Source organism: Ranitomeya imitator, chromosome 2 (assembly GCF_032444005.1).
Source record: "Ranitomeya imitator isolate aRanImi1 chromosome 2, aRanImi1.pri, whole genome shotgun sequence".
Taxonomy (NCBI): Eukaryota; Metazoa; Chordata; class Amphibia; order Anura; family Dendrobatidae; genus Ranitomeya; species Ranitomeya imitator.
The window spans coordinates 511,615,516-511,633,862 of NC_091283.1; the positions used below are offsets into that span (position 1 = coordinate 511,615,516).

Here is an 18,347-nt window from a genome sequence, read left to right on the forward strand (position 1 = left end):
CGCATGTCCATGCGCCCCCCATGTTGAAGATAGGGGCGCATGACGCATGCGTCGGTATGCGTCGACGACGCTGCGCCCAAAGGCGCAAATGTGAACGTAGCCTTACTATACTGTGAGTGGCAGCTCTCAGAGCTCACTGAAGCACAATGATTGGCATCTGGCTGTGCAACACATCTTTGCAGAGTCTGCTGTCAATCAAAGTCCCTTGCTTACAGCTGCTACTCAATATGCTGTCAGGGGTGACGGAATCCACACTGGAACACCTGTATGACTGAAAGCCGGCGGCATCTGGGAAGAATAAAGTTCATTTCCTCTCAGTAGCCATACTTTAGGGTGGCCGGGCAGCATTGTAAGTCCGGGGACACACTTGCGAGTGCAATGCGAGAAACTCGCATCTATACCCGACACTGCTGCTGGCACTCGGGACCGGAGTGTGCTCCTGCATGTATAGTGCCGGGTATAGATGCGACAGACTCTCTCACGTTTCTTGCACGGATGTGTTTCTCGCATGTGTGACTCCGGCCAAACACTGATAACCTGCATATTAACCTTATTTATTCGGACTCCCATGACAGCACACGAGAGAGGGGATCCGCCCTTAAGGAACAGGAAACCTACAGATACAAAAGGGCGGCACCTCTCCCCATGCATCAGTTGGTTTCCTGTTCCTGAAGGGACTGGATGCCTATAGAAACTACAGGAGTCCAGGCCGGCCGGACCGATTCTGGTGGCGAGAGGGTCTCCCACTTCGGCCGGTGCGGGTACCTGAAGTAGTCACGGTGGCCCTGGCAGGGTGGCACGGCGGTGACTAGGCAGCGAGGAGCGGTCGCCAGGGGGTGTCCGGTCTCCGGGGCCAGCGTCTGGTAAGTCGCCCTTCCCGTGGGCTGTGGGTCTCTCTGGAGCAGGGGGGAGCGCGGCGGCATCGGGGGGGCGCCGATCGGATCGTAGCTGGCCGGCCTCGGCGTTCCACGAGAGCTGCAGCGCTGACAGGAAGCGCTGTAAGCTGTGGTGACGTCGGGGGGCGGAGCCGGCGACGTCTTCCGGATCGGTGAGCTCCTGCGCATGCGCGGGGGCTCCAAGATGGCGGCGCCCACCGGAGATCATGCCGCAATCCCTCCGGAGCGACGATTGATTCCCCACAGCTGCGGGGGGGCGGGAAAATTAAACAAGCAAGCTGGGCAAGGTGCGCTGACCGAAGGAGGGGCCTTATAAGGCGGCTCCAGCAGCATGTTCCCGGGTTCTGGCTCCAATTTACTGAAAATGGATTCAGATCAGGATCAGCAGGTTGTGCTGCTGGAACAAGCATCCCAGAAACCCAAGGAGAAGGAACATGAAAAAAGGAGCGATGGTTCGGGCCGCAGAAGCTCCTCCAGACAGGGGTCTGGAGGGTCAGTCAAAAAGGATCCCCCTCGTGCTTCGGTATTTCTGGGTGTGAGCAGCCACTGGTAAGTGATCTTCGAGAAAGTTCACTTAGTGACTAGTCTCCCCTCATGTGTTTTATGCAGGGAAGGAAAAACGTCAGTAAGGCGAAGCATAGGGAATGTGCCATCTGCGGGGTTCCCTTGCCTGACTCACACCCTAAAAAACTATGTGACCCCTGTATCCAGCAGACGGTGAGGTTCTGGAAGGAGGGGAGGGGGTATAGCATGTAGATTTTACACTCTAGTCTACCTTACTTATCCCCGTAGGTAGCCGAAGAATCCTCCTCTATTACGGCCAGTCTCAAGGAGATGATTAGAATGGAGGTTAAAGAGTCCTTTAAAAACCTTTCACAGTCAGGAGGTTCTAGGCAGAGAACTGAGTGGGCATCTGATTCGTCTGTGGAAAAGGACAAGTCCGAAGAATCAGACAATTCAGCAGCATCATCCTCCTCTTCGGAAGAAGACGCTGCTCGGTTTTGCCTACCCCTAGAAAGGATAGACAAATTGGTAAAGGCGGTCAGAGGCACAATGGGTATATCGGAACCCAAGCCTCAACTATCCAAAGAACAAATGATGTTCAGTGGATTGGAGCAAAAGAAGCGCAGAGTGTTTCCTTTAAATGAGAAAATACAAGATCTTATTAATAGGGAATGGAGGAAACCTGAGAGAAAAGGCTCCTTACCACCTGCGCAAAAACGCCGATACCCTTTTGATGACCCAGCAGTAGGTAACTGGGAGAAAGCACCCAAGCTGGATGCAGCAATTGCCAAGGTAGCTAAACGATCTTCTCTCCCATTTGAAGATATGGGAACACTTAAAGACCCCCTGGATAGGAAAGTGGATACCTTCCTGAAGGGAACCTGGGAGATGGCAGCTGGCTCCTTAAGACCTGCGGTAGCTTCAACCTGCACGGCAAGGTCAATGATGGTCTGGCTGGACCAGTTGGAGACCCAATTAAAACAAGGGGCCTCTAGAGAGTCCATTCTCTCAGCATTACCTGTAATCCAGGAGGGGGCGGTTTTTTTATCAGACGCCTCAATTGACTCCGTAAAGTTGGCAGCTAGAGCAGCAGGACTTTCTAATGCTGCAAGGAGAGCCCTATGGCTGAAATGCTGGCCGGGGGATATGCAGGCAAAAGCGAAGCTCTGCGCTATCCCTTGTAAAGGCGAATATTTATTTGGGCCTACCCTGGATGAACTCCTGGAGAAAGCAGGAGATGATAAGAAAAAGTTTCCCAACCTGTTCAATCCATACCGTCGTCCCTTCAACAAAAGAAGGTTCAACCGGGGAGGAAAGCGAACCTTTTCACCAGGGAGAGATCGTCCCAGATGGGAGGATAGGCGAAAGCGAGGTACAGGTCTCATGTTTCGCCGTAACCAGACGGAAAATAAAAAACAAGACCAATGACTGGCAATTCCAGTGGGAGGGAGACTATTGCATTTCTCGGCAGAGTGGTCGAAAATCACAAACAGCGTTTGGATAAAAGACACTGTTTCCCATGGTCTCAAGCTGGAATTTGTTCATATTCCACAGGACAAATTTAGATTAACACCCTGGCGCTCATCTCCCACTGAACAATTCGCCCTAGAAGAGGAAGTGAGGACTCTTTGTTCCAAAAATGTTTTGGTAGAAGTGCCGTATTCTCAGGCAGGGGAAGGGTTTTACTCTCCCCTGTTCCTAATCCAGAAGCCTGATAAATCTTACAGAACCATTATAAATCTTAAGGGTCTCAATAAGTTTTTGGTGAAACATACTTTCAAAATGGAGTCCATCAATTCGGCAATAAAAATGCTTTTCAACAACTGTTTCATGGTAGTAGTGGATTTGAAAGATGCCTACTATCATGTACCCATTCATGCTGATTTCCAACGATACCTGAGGGTAGCGATACTAATGGGGGGTAGGATTCGACATTTTCAATTCAGAGCGCTCCCCTTTGGGATCACCTCGGCACCTAGGGTGTTTACTAAAATAATTGCGGAAGTTATGGCGCATTTAAGAGAGTCAAATATCCTTATAGTCCCCTACTTAGACGATTTCCTCATTGTAGGTAACTCGGTAGATCATTGTCTGTCACAATGGGAGATTGCTAAAACCAAACTAGAACGGTTGGGTTGGATCATAAACTTTGAAAAATCTAAATTACAGCCCCTAAATGTTCAAAAATTCCTGGGGTTAATGTTGAATTCAGTGACACAGCAGTGTCTCCTCCCTATAGAGAAAATGGACCAAATTCAGAGTTTTGTATTAAGAGCAATCAATACACCTTCCATGACACTTAGGCAAGCAATGTCTCTACTTGGGTCACTCACATCTTGCATCCCAGCAGTTAAGTGGGCTCAGTTCCACACCAGGTCCCTACAAAATGAAGTCCTGTTCCATGACAGAGCCTTAGGAGGCGCATTGAATGGAAAATTGACATTGAGGCCGATAACAGTGAATTCCCTTAGATGGTGGCTAGATAAACAAAATTTATCAGCAGGGGTTCCCTGGATGATAGATGTCACCCACGTGATAACCACGGATGCCAGCTCTTCAGGGTGGGGAGCCTATATGGGGGACATGGTGGTCCAGGGACAGTGGGAACCCTTCACAACATTTTCATCTAATCAAAGAGAGTTGTTGGCGGTTGAACTGGCTGTTAAAAAATTCCTCGTATATCTGCAGGGCCAGCACGTCAGAATTCTGTCGGACAACAGAGTGGCGGTCGCTTACATAAACCGGCAAGGGGGAACTCGTTCCGAAACTTTAATGCAGATCACGGATCGGTTGTTCCAGGTGGCAGAGCTCAATTTTCTATCTTTGACAGCTCTTCACATCAAAGGAAAAGAAAATGTGGCAGCAGATTTCCTCAGCCGAAATGTGTTAAAACAGGGAGAGTGGTCTCTCAACGAGGACATTTTCAATCTTGTCGTCCGCAGATGGGGTCAACCAGTGGTGGATCTATTCGCCACCAGAAACAACAGAAAAGTAAAACTTTTTTGCTCCCTAAATCCCAGGGAGAATCCCCTGGCGGTAGACGCGTTTCTCATAAAATGGGATTTTCCACTAGCCTATGCTTTCCCACCACTGAACCTGATACCTCTAGTGGTGAGGAAAATCAGAGAGGATCGAGCGAAAGTCATCCTTATCGCCCCCTTTTGGCCCAGAAGAACCTGGTTTACCTGGCTCAAGACAATGTCTGTAGCGGTCCCCTGGGTACTGCCAGAGATCCCGAACTTGCTTTCGCAGGGACCGATCTCCCATCCACAAGTGACGGGGCTCCATTTGACGGCATGGTGTTTGAACGGTCACTATTAGTGGGGAAAGGCTTCTCTCCAAACTTGGTGGAGACGCTCCTAAAGAGTAGAAAGCAAATAACTACGAAAATCTACTCTAGGACTTGGAGAAAGTTCTTGTCTTGTTCAAAGTTTAATATCCAAGACGGGGTGCCAGTACAACAAATCCTAGAGTTCCTACAGAAGGGGTTCGAGTTGAAACTCTCTCCTAGTACCCTTAGGGTACAGGTCTCAGCTTTAGGTGCCCTGTTTTCCTGTAATATAGCGAATAACTACTGGATAGCGAGGTTTATGAAGGCAGTTAGTAGATCTACACCACTGCATAAAGACAGAACAGTTCCATGGGATTTAAATTTAGTTCTGTCCTCTCTAACTAAACCCCCCTTTGAACCTCTGCAGGAGGCCTCGATCAAAATGTTGACACTTAAGACAGCCTTCCTGATCGCCATAACCTCAGCTCGCAGGATAGGGGATATACAGGCACTTTCCAGAGCTCCTCCATACACTGAAATCTTGTCAGACAGAGTAGTCCTTAGACCAGACCCAGCATATCTGCCAAAGGTGGCGACACGGTTCCATAGATCACAGGAGATAGTTTTGCCGTCCTTTATTCCTAATCCCTCTAATCCTAAAGAGCAGGAGCTTCATACGTTAGACGTCAGGAGATCTCTTCTTCAGTATATTTCAGCTACTGATAATTGGAAGAAGGATGGGGCACTGCTTCTTTCCTTCCAAGGTCCAAAGAAAGGATTTAGAGTATCGAAATATTTACTGGCTAAATGGATTAGGGAAACTATCTCTCTAGCTTATACAGCAGGTGGGGGGCCAGCTCCGCAGAACCTAAAGGCACATTCCACCCGGGCCATGGCGTCATCCTGGGCAGAAAGATCTGGAGTGTCAGTGGAGCAGATATGTAAGGCGGCCACATGGTCATCCCCTTCCACTTTCTTTAAACACTATCGGTTGGATTTGGGGTCCTCCTCTGATCTTTCCTTTGGGTTAAGGGTGCTACAATCTATAGTCCCTCCCTAAGGTAGCTTACATCTCTGTAAATCTCTCGTGTGCTGTCATGGGAGTCCGAATAAAGCATTAAGCTACTTACTGGTAGCGGCATTTTTCGGAGGCCCATGACAGCACCCTTAGTTCCCTCCCTATTCACGTGGGGGTAGCACTTCCTGATATGTATATAGCGTAATATGTAAATCTCACGTATGGTGTCTTATTACAATAATGGGTTATTTTGTTTCAAATGTATATAATGTATATATTGTATATTTGTGTACCACTAACCGCGGCAGTCCTCTCAGGCTCTGAAATACAACTGATGCATGGGGAGAGGTGCCGCCCTTTTGTATCTGTAGGTTTCCTGTTCCTTAAGGGCGGATCCCCTCTCTCGTGTGCTGTCATGGGCCTCCGAAAAATGCCGCTACCAGTAAGTAGCTTAATGCTATCTGCATGTTAGTAGATTTTCAGGACATGTCAAATTCTTCAGGTTTCAAAGATGCCAAGTAGTCAAATGTACATTCTTCAGTAATTGTTTTCTAGAATTCTGCTCCATACTTTACAATAGAAGTCAATAGGAATGCTTAAAAGATCTTTTTGAGCGTCTTGTCAGCATTTTTGCTTAAAAAAAGGTTAAAATGGAAAATACCTGTATAAACGCTTCCAAAAAATTGAAAAACTAACATTTTTGACAGCTGAAAAAGATGCAGTGTGAACACAGCCTAACTCTGTATTGTTGCTAGCCTCTGTGTCATGTTATCGAGTCTTGTAATTGGACTGTTAGGCCGTGTGTACGCTATCAGTATTTGGTCAGTTTTTTACCTCAGCATTTGTAAAATCAGGAGTGGAGCAATCAGAGGAAAAGTATAATAGAAACACGTCACCACTTCTGTATTTCTCACCCACTCCTGGTTTGGGCTTATAAATACTGAGGTAAAATACTGACCAAATACTGAACATGTGAACGCTGCCATAGGGAGATGCATAACGGAGTCCGCCAGTGGGTAAAATACCAGCCTTCCCGCAAGTAGCCAGCATCTTGGGGTGTCAGATTAATAATGGCAGATCCTCTTTGTCACATAACGATTCGCCTCGGAGCAGCAGAAATCTGTGTCCTGATCAGGCCAGAAATCATACCTGCCTCCTGTCTATCCTCCCTCAATACATTGGCCTGCACTTCCCCTACATCCTCCAGGGGGCAGTGTTTCCAACCATTTCTATAAGAAGAGGCCTAGTGATAACACAGGCGAGGTCTGAGCTCACTTCTTTCCGATGATGGTATTTATTTACATAGGGCTTACCGCTGTTAACCCTTATGTTACTGCTTGCGGTTTAGATTTGCATATGCTTAATAAATTCCATATCCTTCTGTATCTGCAGAGTCCCCCTCCCCACACCCCTTCCCCCTGCTGCACAATGCATCGAACCATGCGGATCAAAATGACGGAGCTCAACCCGCACCTAATGTGTGCACTGTGTGGAGGGTACTTCATCGATGCTGCCACCATTGTGGAGTGCCTGCATTCCTGTGAGTAGTAAAACATCCCTGCTATATGGTAGGGTTGTGACAAGCGTGTGTGGTGCTTTTTTGTCGGGCCGCAGTCGCCTTACATCTGGCTGTCAGTTTGAAAATAGATCCAGTGTAATTTCGTTATTGCCGAAAATGCGAGAAATAGTAATAAGGGTTTACTGCATCCTCCTTGGTGTGGGGTCTGTCGGCACTGACTAGTGGTCTGCTCCCATGATGCCACCATGCTAATATCTCTTTTTTTTTTTGTCCTTCCACAGTTTGCAAGACTTGCATCCTGCGCTACTTAGAAGCCCACAAGTTCTGCCCCATGTGTGACTCTCAGGTGCACAAAGGACGGCCACTTCTGAGCATCAGGTTGGTATCCTTGGAGTCACAGCTGAGGGCTGCCATGTTTAATGCTGATGGCACGAATATTCTAGTCTGCCGTCCTGTTCTGGTCATCAAAAGTATCGGAGCCCTAACAGATCCTTTTAAAGTCAGTGTAGTCTATTGGGATGAGCTGGCATCAGACGTACCTCCTATATAGCCATAGGGCTACTGTCAGCCGGGACGTAGATTTACCTGGTGGACCGTCATCTATTAGGGTATGCGTCCGGGAAAGCTGCGTGACTGACATGGCTACAATCACAGCTCACGTAGGAGCCATCATCCTTATCCAGGATGTTTGCCTATCATTATATATTATTACTGTACCGTGTAGGAAATCTTAGGGTGTGACATTTGCATTGCAATAACGATCGCCATGTGGGAAGCCGAAAACTATATTAAACTTCCCCTGTAAAATGATTACCGTACATTATCCTCAGAGGACTTACAATTGTTGATTTTCTTAAATAATTTTCTGTACAATATGGTGCACGCTGTGCTAGCATGGATTGTGCATGTCTTTACATTATGTTCTTGTTTAGGGCGGATAAAACACTACAAGACATTGTATATAAGCTGGTGCCAGGACTCTTCAGAGGTGAGAGCACATTATGTGTGGGCTAGGGCTGGCAGTCTTGGTTTTCTTTCCACTTGCATCTGTAACATCCATTATCACTCACTATTATACCCACAGACTGGGAATAATCATTACATGGTAAAGCCACACTAGCAATAATCCATAGCTCTCTATGGCCAGTCTCAGACTGTTGTCATACAGCCACTAGCAAACATTGTATGAAGACCCAGAGGCCAGCCGGCCCGTCTACTGGCCACACATTAGAAAATGACCATTATGAGGCTCCTGTTAGATACTTTTTGTGACACCAATGGGCTTATCAAATGCCAACCAAAGGCCAATATGGCTGGAACAGTTTATCTTCAGCCATTGCTAGTCATTGAAATGTTGTTTGTACCAGAGCTGTGTGTAAAGCGGACATCATAGTGGAGACCAAGTCTCTAGGTATAATAATTTATAGCTTTGCTGTCCACAACGACCTTCGCAGACCAACCAGAGCTAAAAGTTAAAACCCTATCGTCTGATTCACTCACTCCTGCATGGCCAGCCTCCACTTTTACTTAAAGGGACTCTGTCAGCACAGAATGAGTGATCAAACCTAGTACAGGCGCTCGGGGCATCATGGCGGGCCAATCATTTATATACACCTTCCATCCTGCCTGGTTTCCATCTATCTCTGCTCTTCTCTGGCCCTATAAAGACAGAGCTGTCAATCAAAGAAGAGAAGGGATGAGAACAGGGAAAACAAGCAAATGGGAAGGTGTATATAAATGTTTGGCCCCGCCGTGATGCACCGAGCGCTTGTGCTTAGTTTGATCAGTCATTCTGTGCTGACAGTCCCTTTACATGCCCCATACACATTGGAGCACAGTCAGCTGAATGTGCTGATGTCAGATGCACCAGACAGCCATTTAATGTGTATGGGGTCTCCCAGCTGTCCTCGCACAGATAATGTAAGGGGAGAGAAGTCGTGGGCAGGAGTGTCCGGTAGCGACTTACTCTCCTCTCCCCATACAGAACACCTTCACACTCGGCTCGGCGGTGGTTGGGAGAGATAACTGTCTGCTGAACAAGCTTTCATTTTTATATATGAGACAGAACAGGGATCCTGTGCATGAAGGATATTTGGGTCAATAGCTCCTTTATGTGTCTGACAGAAGCTGCTGTGGAGGTAGATGTGGCCCCCTTCTCTCTAGGGCCCCTGTGTTGTTGCACTAATGATATATCCGCCCCTGGTTCAGTGTCATGGAATAGTTTCACTCCTTTACTTCTTAGCTACTATCAGGAATTTCTCGTATTTCCCTTACATTATCACACTGATTGTGCCATAGTCCCCAAAGATCATTTCTGACTCCGGCACCTGGAAGCCATGAATATGATCCGCATTGATCCAGCCCTGTTCAAATTCTTATTGATTTCCACTTTGTAATAGGGAGTTCATCAATATAGATGAGGAGCCATGACAGAACCACATGTGGGTACAAGTAGGACCATGCACACGCGCCAAGACAGGGCGCTGGGTCCCTCGAGCAGGGAATGATGGCACAGAGTTGCAGACTGCCCCTGTGAATCCACTAGCAGTTTGCCTGGCACATTACAAGGTCGAAAAGTTACATACTCCCCATATAGCCCAATAAAAGGTATTGGAGGGTCGTGGTAATGGTAAAGGGGTGAGTGCAGAATAAGGTGTTAATTATATATCTGGTCATAATCACAGGTAGCTGTTGAATGAAAGATATCACTGTCTTAATGCCACCAATAATAAGCTCAGGCAGGACGGGAGTGTTGTCTTAGTAGCTGGGGGAAACAAGAATTAAAGCAGAAAATACATTCTTCTTATCAATTTTTTTTCCAGATGTCAGCTCAATATACATATATTTTGGAAATAGCCTACAGATTTCTGGCTATCTTAAAGGACAATGTTTTTACTTCAATGCACATATTTGGCTAGAAAGTATATTTGCAGTAGGGTGTCTTTAAACAATTTGGAGAATTTGACTTCTACAGCCTCTCTCTATCACAGTACATACAGGACTGCATAATGAGATAACAGCGAATGTGCTATCAACTCATCATTAATGGGGTTTTTCAGTTTTGGAAAACCACTGTCCTCCAGCTATAGTTTGTTGCCCAAAAAACAAACTCGCCCTCCCCAGGTCCAGAGCTGAGTCTCTACCGCATCTCCCGAGGGCTCCTATTGTCTGCAGTGCTGATGTCACATCTCAATTGCTACAGCCAATCAGTGAGCTCAGCTGCTCTGAGCGTCTTGTGTCATCAATTTGGGCAGAGGTGCTGAGCTTAGCCACTTTCTGCAGCGCTGTCGATGTAATGTCAGCGCTGCAGACAATAACCACTGGGAGCAGTGATGGAGGCTCATCACTGGACCTGGGGAGGATGAGTAAAAACAAAGCCGGAGGAGAGGTGTTTTCCAAAAATCCACTATTAGGACAATCCTTTCTTGATCAAAATGTTTGGCCCCCATAAAATAATAAAGACTATACTCTCTTCCCATGCCGTCGGCACTCCCGCAGTGTCGGCACTCGCTTTTTACCAGGGGCTCTCTTGTCTAAGTGGACAACTTCTTTATTGACTAGTTGAATACTTTGATGTGCTTAAAAGATGGTTCAGCAGAAGAGATAATCTCACTGAAGTATTAGACTGTTAATTGTTTCCATGGTCTGTACTGTGATAAATAGAGGCTGTAGAACAGTGACGCATTTTTAATATATCCTTGTTGCAAAAATGCTTCTTATCTTAAAAAAAAAAAAACTTTTTAATTAAAAAAAATGTCCCCAAAGGTGTCCATATACTTTAATGAGTGAACATAACATTTTCAGCCTGTGCAAGATCCAGTCAGAGAGAAGAAGGAAACTCTTTTCCTTCAGGAGGACAAGATCCTATGGGATCTGTCCCAAATTCTGAGAAGATGATTAAATCTGGAATAAAAGCACAGCGGTATCAGAGCGGCCTTACACTGATAGTAGTGATGTGCTGCTGCGCTAAATCTGAAGCTCATTTATTGTCTCCACAGGTGAGATGAAGCGAAGAAGGGAGTTCTACTCCTCATACGCTCGTAAAGAAGGTGCGTGTTCTCATGACCGTGTCATTTACTACAGCTGACCCTCCCCCACCCCCCCCCCCCCAGTGGAACGTCGTGTGTTCACACAGTATATTTGCATGCAACATACCCTGGTAGTGCTCGCATACGTAGTGTCACATGTCAGTAATGTCACCTCTTGTCCTGCATAGGCTATGTGCACTCGTTCAGTATTTACAGCAGATGTCTATGCTGCAAAAGCAAGAGTGTCGGCAGGAAAAATGCTGCTTAACCCCTTCATATTTTTAAAACTTTTTTTTTTTACTGAAAGGGAACCTGTCACGACAGAAAATGCCATTAACCTGCAGATATGGGCTGTAAGGCTATGTTCACATGTTGTGTTTTTTGCTGTGTTATTTTCTGCAGGCAAAACTTGCTCTCTTGGCAGTAAAGAAGCTGCTTACAAAAAGCAGGTTTTGCTGCGTTTTCGTTGCCTCTTGTGCTTGCTGGTAAAGCTTAGTGTCCAATCAAAACCATGATGCAACTTCCTTAAGGTTTTTGCATCAAAAACACAGCAAAACCTGATACCTGTGTTTTTGCAGTTATCCATTACTTTCTATGGGTGAAAAAAACAAAACCAGTTTTCAAAAACGCAGTAGTTTTCCAAGTCAGTCAGGTAAAAAAAAAAACAATGTGTGTGCATGAGATTTCCAAAATCCCATAACTTTTGCTGGTGCTGTAAAACGCAGCCTAAAATTTGCATAAAAACAGCAAAAACGCAACATTTGAACATGGCCTAATTGCTTCTTCGACCCTGACCAGTGCAGAGCCAGTGCCGGGGTGCGGTTACAGACAGCACTCTCTATACTTAGAGCGGTGACCGAACCAGTGCCTGCACCGCCCCTGTGACTGAAACCGGAACGCTGTCGGGGGGAATAAGGTTTATTTTTTCACCGCAGCATTCGGGTAAGTGCGGGCACCGGACAGTTAAGTAACACTATTAACATGCAAATTAACAACATATCTGTAGGTCAATAGTGTTTTTTGTGATGACAGGTTCCCTTTAATAGTCCCCATAGGAGACTTGAAGCTGCGATCGTCCAATCGACTGTGCTGTACTTAACATACATTCAGCAGAAATGACGACCTGTTATGAGTATCGTAAAGCCAGGAAGAGGGGTCTTCTGCAGGCCAATAATGATCAGTCTGTTGGGTGTGCATGTTTTACAGCTAACAGCGGCTCCAGCTCCGAGCAGGGGGAGAAAGTCACCGAGACTGGAGAACTGGTGGTACACGAGGAGGAGAGCATCAGTCTGTCAATCCAGTTCTCAGAGGATGCAAGGTATATAGATCGGCTGCAGGTATAGACTGGGCATGGAGGAGTTGCTGTCATCAGTCCTGATGCTCTAATATTCCGTTTTTACATCTCTAATTCTATCAGGGATGAGGCACAAGACTTGGCAGACAGTGAAGATCTGGAGAAGGTAATCAGCAAGGCATGGATATATGTGTCGTCACCCAGCCGACCCTTGTATGACAGCTGTGCAGGGTCGGCTCCAGGTTTTTGAGGGCCCCTGGCAAGAGTCTCAGTGGGCCCCCCTTTAACACATACCACGATTCAGAGAAATATAGGTACAGTACAATGCCAGATTTCACTTCTTACAAAAGTGATAGCTATTGTAAACTCTACAATACCATACAGCAGAGGGGCTTTATATAAGTCAACCCATTATATGTCAATTTTTGTGCCCTACTCCCTCTTCCTCAGTTACCAGTAGGCATTTTATTGTTAGTTGAACTTGCTGCAAAGAAAAAACTGCATACATTGAATATGACAATTTGTTAAAAAGTTTTCCATTAAAGTAAACATTAGAAAGTATGAACAGAGAACATTTGTAAACGTGCAAAATGGGTAGCATACAGAACAGCCACGTAGTATATAACACAGCCCATGTTGTATATAGCACAGCCACGTAGCATATAACACAGCCACATAGCATATAACACAGCCACGTAGCATATAGCACAGCCCACGTAGCATATAGCACAGCCCACGTAGTATATAGCAGCCACGTAGCATATAACACAGCCCACGTAGTACATAGCGCAGCCACATAGTATATAGTACAGCCCACATAGCATATAACACAGTCCACGTAGTATATAACGCAGCTAATGTAGCATATAGCACAGCCCACGTAGCATATAACACAGCCCACGCAGTATATACAGTGGGGCAAAAAAGTATTTAGTCAGTCAGCAATAGTGCAAGTTCCACCACTTAAAAAGATGAGAGGCGTCTGTAATTTACATCATAGGTAGACCTCAACTATGGGAGACAAACTGAGAAAAAAAATCCAGAAAATCACATTGTCTGTTTTTTTATCATTTTATTTGCATATTATGGTGGAAAATAAGTATTTGGTCAGAAACAAACAATCAAGATTTCTGGCTCTTACAGACCTGTAACTTCTTCTTTAAGAGTCTCCTCTTTCCTCCACTCATTACCTGTAGTAATGGCACCTGTTTAAACTTGTTATCAGTATAAAAAGACACCTGTGCACACCCTCAAACAGTCTGACTCCAAACTCCACTATGGTGAAGACCAAAGAGCTGTCAAAGGACACCAGAAACAAAATTGTAGCCCTGCACCAGGCTGGGAAGACTGAATCTGCAATAGCCAACCAGCTTGGAGTGAAGAAATCAACAGTGGGAGCAATAATTAGAAAATGGAAGACATACAAGACCACTGATAATCTCCCTCGATCTGGGGCCCAACGCAAAATCCCACCCCGTGGGGTCAGAATGATCACAAGAACGGTGAGCAAAAATCCCAGAACCACGCGGGGGGACCTAGTGAATGAACTGCAGAGAGCTGGGACCAATGTAACAAGGCCTACCATAAGTAACACACTACGCCACCATGGACTCAGATCCTGCAGTGCCAGACGTGTCCCACTGCTTAAGCCAGTACATGTCCGGGCCCGTCTGAACTTTGCTAGAGAGCATTTGGATGATCCAGAGGAGTTTTGGGAGAATGTCCTATGGTCTGATGAAACCAAACTGGAACTGTTTGGTAGAAACACAACTTGTCGTGTTTGGAGGAAAAAGAATACTGAGTTGCATCCATCAAACACCATACCTACTGTAAAGCATGGTGGTGGAAACATCATGCTTTGGGGCTGTTTCTCTGCAAAGGGGCCAGGACGACTGATCCGGGTACATGAAAGAATGAATGGGGCCATGTATCGTGAGATTTTGAGTGCAAACCTCCTTCCATCAGCAAGGGCATTGAAGATGAAACGTGGCTGGGTCTTTCAACATGACAATGTTCCAAAGCACACCGCCAGGGCAACGAAGGAGTGGCTTCGTAAGAAGCATTTCAAGGTCCTGGAGTGGCCTAGCCAGTCTCCAGATCTCAACCCTATAGAAAACCTTTGGAGGGAGTTGAAAGTCCGTGTTGCCAAGCGAAAAGCCAAAAACATCACTGCTCTAGAGGAGATCTGCATGGCGGAATGGGCCAACATACCAACAACAGTGTGTGGCAACCTTGTGAAGACTTACAGAAAACGTTTGACCTCTGTCATTGCCAACAAAGGATATATTACAAAGTATTGAGATGAAATTTTGTTTCTGACCAAATACTTATTTTCCACCATAATATGCAAATAAAATGTTAAAAAAACAGACAATGTGATTTTCTGGATTTTTTTTTTCTCAGTTTGTCTCCCATAGTTGAGGTCTACCTATGATGTAAATTACAGACGCCTCTCATCTTTTTAAGTGGTGGAACTTGCACTATTGCTGACTGACTAAATACTTTTTTGCCCCACTGTAACAGCTACGTAGTATATAGCAGCCACGCAGTATATAACACAGCCACATAGTATATATCAGTGTGGGCACCATATCCCTGTTAAAAAAAAGAATTAAAATAAAAAATAGTTATATACTCACCTTCTGGCGGCACCTGGATCCAGCCCAGGCCTTAGCGATGCTCCCGTTCCCAGTGATGCTTTGCGACAATGACCTGTGATGACGTAGCGGTCTCGCGTGATCCCACGTCATTTCGCAAGGCATTACTGGACACGGGAGCTGCCGGAAGCATCGCGAGGATCGGGAAGGCTCCGGGGGCTGCCGGAAGGTGAGAATAGCACGATTTATTTTTTTTACATTATTTTTAACATTATACCTTTTTACTATTGATGCTGCATAGGCAGCATCAATAGTAAAAAGTTAGTCACACTTGTCAAAATGCCTCCCCCACCCCCCCCACCCCCGTCTCGCTAGGGCCCCGGCGCTTGCCCGAGTGCTGATGGCGGCCCTGCAGCTGTGCTCTCTGTGTGAATTATTTTGCGGACTTGCTTCTATGGCTGACTTTCCACATCTCTCCTGATAGAGGAACAGTCTTCGTTTCCTGCGCTGTCCTGCAGCCATGACCATAACTCACCTTGCTAAATTCTTACGAAATAAGATGGACGTCCCGAGCAAGTATAAGGTAAAAGCCAAAATAGAAACCTAATGCCTGTTTTGATAAGAGTAAATCTGATTATTAGGATATCCCATAATATTAGGAGTCAACTATTGGGACTCTTAAGCATGTTGGTGCTGCTGTTGACTCAGGAATGATAGGGGTCCGTGCAGTCGGACCCCCACCAATCGAAATGCAGTCATATCCTAACGCTGCGGCATAACTTTCTAAGGTGGTAAAACAACTTTACCTTTGTAGAAAGGCTTAACTATACACTAGATATAAATAAAAAAGGGGTCAATCCACATTTGGAGGTCCGAGTGCACAGAGCCCTACTTATATTATATGTCTGGTGATTGGAGGTAACTTTATATTAAATAGTCTGGTAATACAGAATGCAGTGCAATTATCTAAACTGTGACCTCTGGGATAATTGGTTCTGTTTTTGGACACATTACATGATATGGCTATGTTCACGATTCCTTGTGTGAAGTCTCACCCTATACTTTTGGTTGCAGGTTGAGATTCTGTATGAGGAGGAGCTGCTGAAGGACTACTATACACTAATGGACATTGCTTACATATACCCCTGGGGACGGGTAAGTTCTATGCTATAACATGGCATATGATGTGCCTGTTACTGTCTGTACACACTAACAATTCGGGGGACTAGCCACCTACAACTCTCAACATGCTGCACTCTTTTTACCTTCTCCCTATTGCAAGAAACATGAATACTCAGCCAGTCCAAGCATGGATCACAGCTGAATATCCCAACTTTATACTGCTCTGAGCCCACCTCTGGGCCTCTTTACTGCTATGGTGCGCTCAAGGCAGAGGTATTGTGATATTAAACCGGTATCTGCCATGGTGTGAGGCTGGCCATACATATCAGATAGCTGTTGGTCAAATCCTCAATAAGGCTGACAGTAGAGATGAGCGAACCCAAACTTAAAAGTTTGGTGTTGGTACTGGACAGGTAGTGTCCGGTGCTAAATGCCAAACACGGACTTCTCCTGGAAGTTCGTTGCAATGCTACTACTGTTTTCAATGGAGATCTGGTACCCAAACCGAACTTTGGAATAAAATTCAGGTCAGGTATCGGAACACGAACTTCCATGAGCGCACCGCTCATCCCTAGCTGATGGCTATCTTTTTCAACACCCACCCCTACCCAAATACACATGCTGAGCATGCACGTGTTCTCCAGGGGTTAGTATGCAGCTGGTATAGTATATTTGGGCAGCAATTTAACTCCACTGAGAATAAAATGATCAGGCAGTAGTAATCCAGTGCTTATCTTCTGCCATCAGAGGAAGTCACGAAGGCCCTTCCATATACATTAGCAGATTGACAGGTTCAGATGAAAAACAGACAGCTTTACACTTATGGCATTATGTGGGTTAACGGCAAACTTTGGCATTGAGGCAGGGAAGAAAAATAATATAAGGTTCCAAGTATTAGTGTTCTGTGCCAGGAATCTGATCCCTGTACATATCTCCTCTTTTGTCAGACTGGTCCACTACCTCTCAAGTATCGGGTACAACCAACCTGCAAGAGATTACGATTTAGTCGTCCAAGGAGCCTACAAGAAGCCAACCGAGGAACAACGTCCGAGGGGGAATCGACCAGTGACAAGGCCAGCAGCCCAGCGCAAATACCTTCTACCTCCTCTTCTCTCCCTAGCCCTGCCACGCCATGCCAAGGCTCTCCAAATCCCAGCACTGAACTTGCCCCCCCATTGACCATCCAAAATGGGCACTCTGCCAGTCGAGGGCGTAAAGTTACGCTCAATGGGGTTCCTGGACCCCCGCTCACTTGAGAATTTTAATTCCAGAGTCTTTTATACATATGTATATATTATAAAAAAAGAACTTTTTTTTTTGTTTTCTATGGACAAGAGTAATTTAATCCCTCCTTATACCTAAAATCTTTTGTAATGTTTTCTTATAATTTATAAGCGATTGGGACGAGTCTATTTCATTCTCGTATGAATTCAGCACCGCCCGATCCACAGCAGTTGAGTTACTATTTCCAGTTTTGTTACACATTTGTACTCTGAATGAAGGTAACAGGCCTTGATGGGTCATCATTGGGGCTGGCTGCCTGCAGGACTCCTTTCTACAGGGTGTATAATAAGTTATTTACTTTGCGTGAACTTTGAAAGACATGAGCAGTAATGTGACCGGAGAACTTGTTTAATGCTAGCATTTATGTAAGATGTACACTCCGGGGGGACGCCACATTCCTTATTGCGCTATTGAATGTATGTTTTTCAAGGTGCCCTCAGTAGCACCACAATAACATGGCACAACGGGGTCCGCCAACCCCACTTTTCATATGAAGCCCACCAAGCATTTTGTGTCCCTGTGGTGGGTGGGATTTTTGGGGTTGTGGGGTGTCTCTACCTGTCAATATAAATAAAGATATACAAATTGTTTTTGTGTATTTTGATTATGGTTCATTGTGTGAAAAGAAAAATCTAAACTGTGAGCACCTCTTAGCAGATGTTATACAGTACTTTCACAATTTTTTATTTTAATATAAATCTTCCATCTTTTATTGTCTGAAAATTCTGTGCGGATAGCTTTCTCTATCGCTTCTTTGGCGGGACACAGGAACCATGGGTGTATGCTGCTGCCACTAGGAGGCTGATACTAGGCA

General features: G+C 45.6%; 1 protein-coding gene across 2 annotated transcripts in view; it reads left to right on the forward strand.

The window, feature by feature from the left end:
* Nucleotides 1-18,122, forward strand: part of PCGF2 (polycomb group ring finger 2) — a 39,864-nt gene extending 21,742 nt beyond the window's left edge. For both annotated transcript variants that reach the window (XM_069751691.1, XM_069751690.1), the window contains exons 2-10: nt 7,082-7,229; nt 7,490-7,586; nt 8,141-8,196; nt 11,207-11,257; nt 12,443-12,554; nt 12,654-12,696; nt 15,612-15,710; nt 16,202-16,282; nt 17,197-18,122. In XM_069751691.1, the coding sequence (XP_069607792.1) occupies nt 7,118-7,229; nt 7,490-7,586; nt 8,141-8,196; nt 11,207-11,257; nt 12,443-12,554; nt 12,654-12,696; nt 15,612-15,710; nt 16,202-16,282; nt 17,197-17,505 (960 nt within the window). In that variant the 5' untranslated portion in view covers nt 7,082-7,117 and the 3' untranslated portion in view covers nt 17,506-18,122. The remainder of the gene's footprint in view (nt 1-7,081; nt 7,230-7,489; nt 7,587-8,140; nt 8,197-11,206; nt 11,258-12,442; nt 12,555-12,653; nt 12,697-15,611; nt 15,711-16,201; nt 16,283-17,196) is intronic.
* Nucleotides 18,123-18,347: the final 225 nt, after the last annotated feature.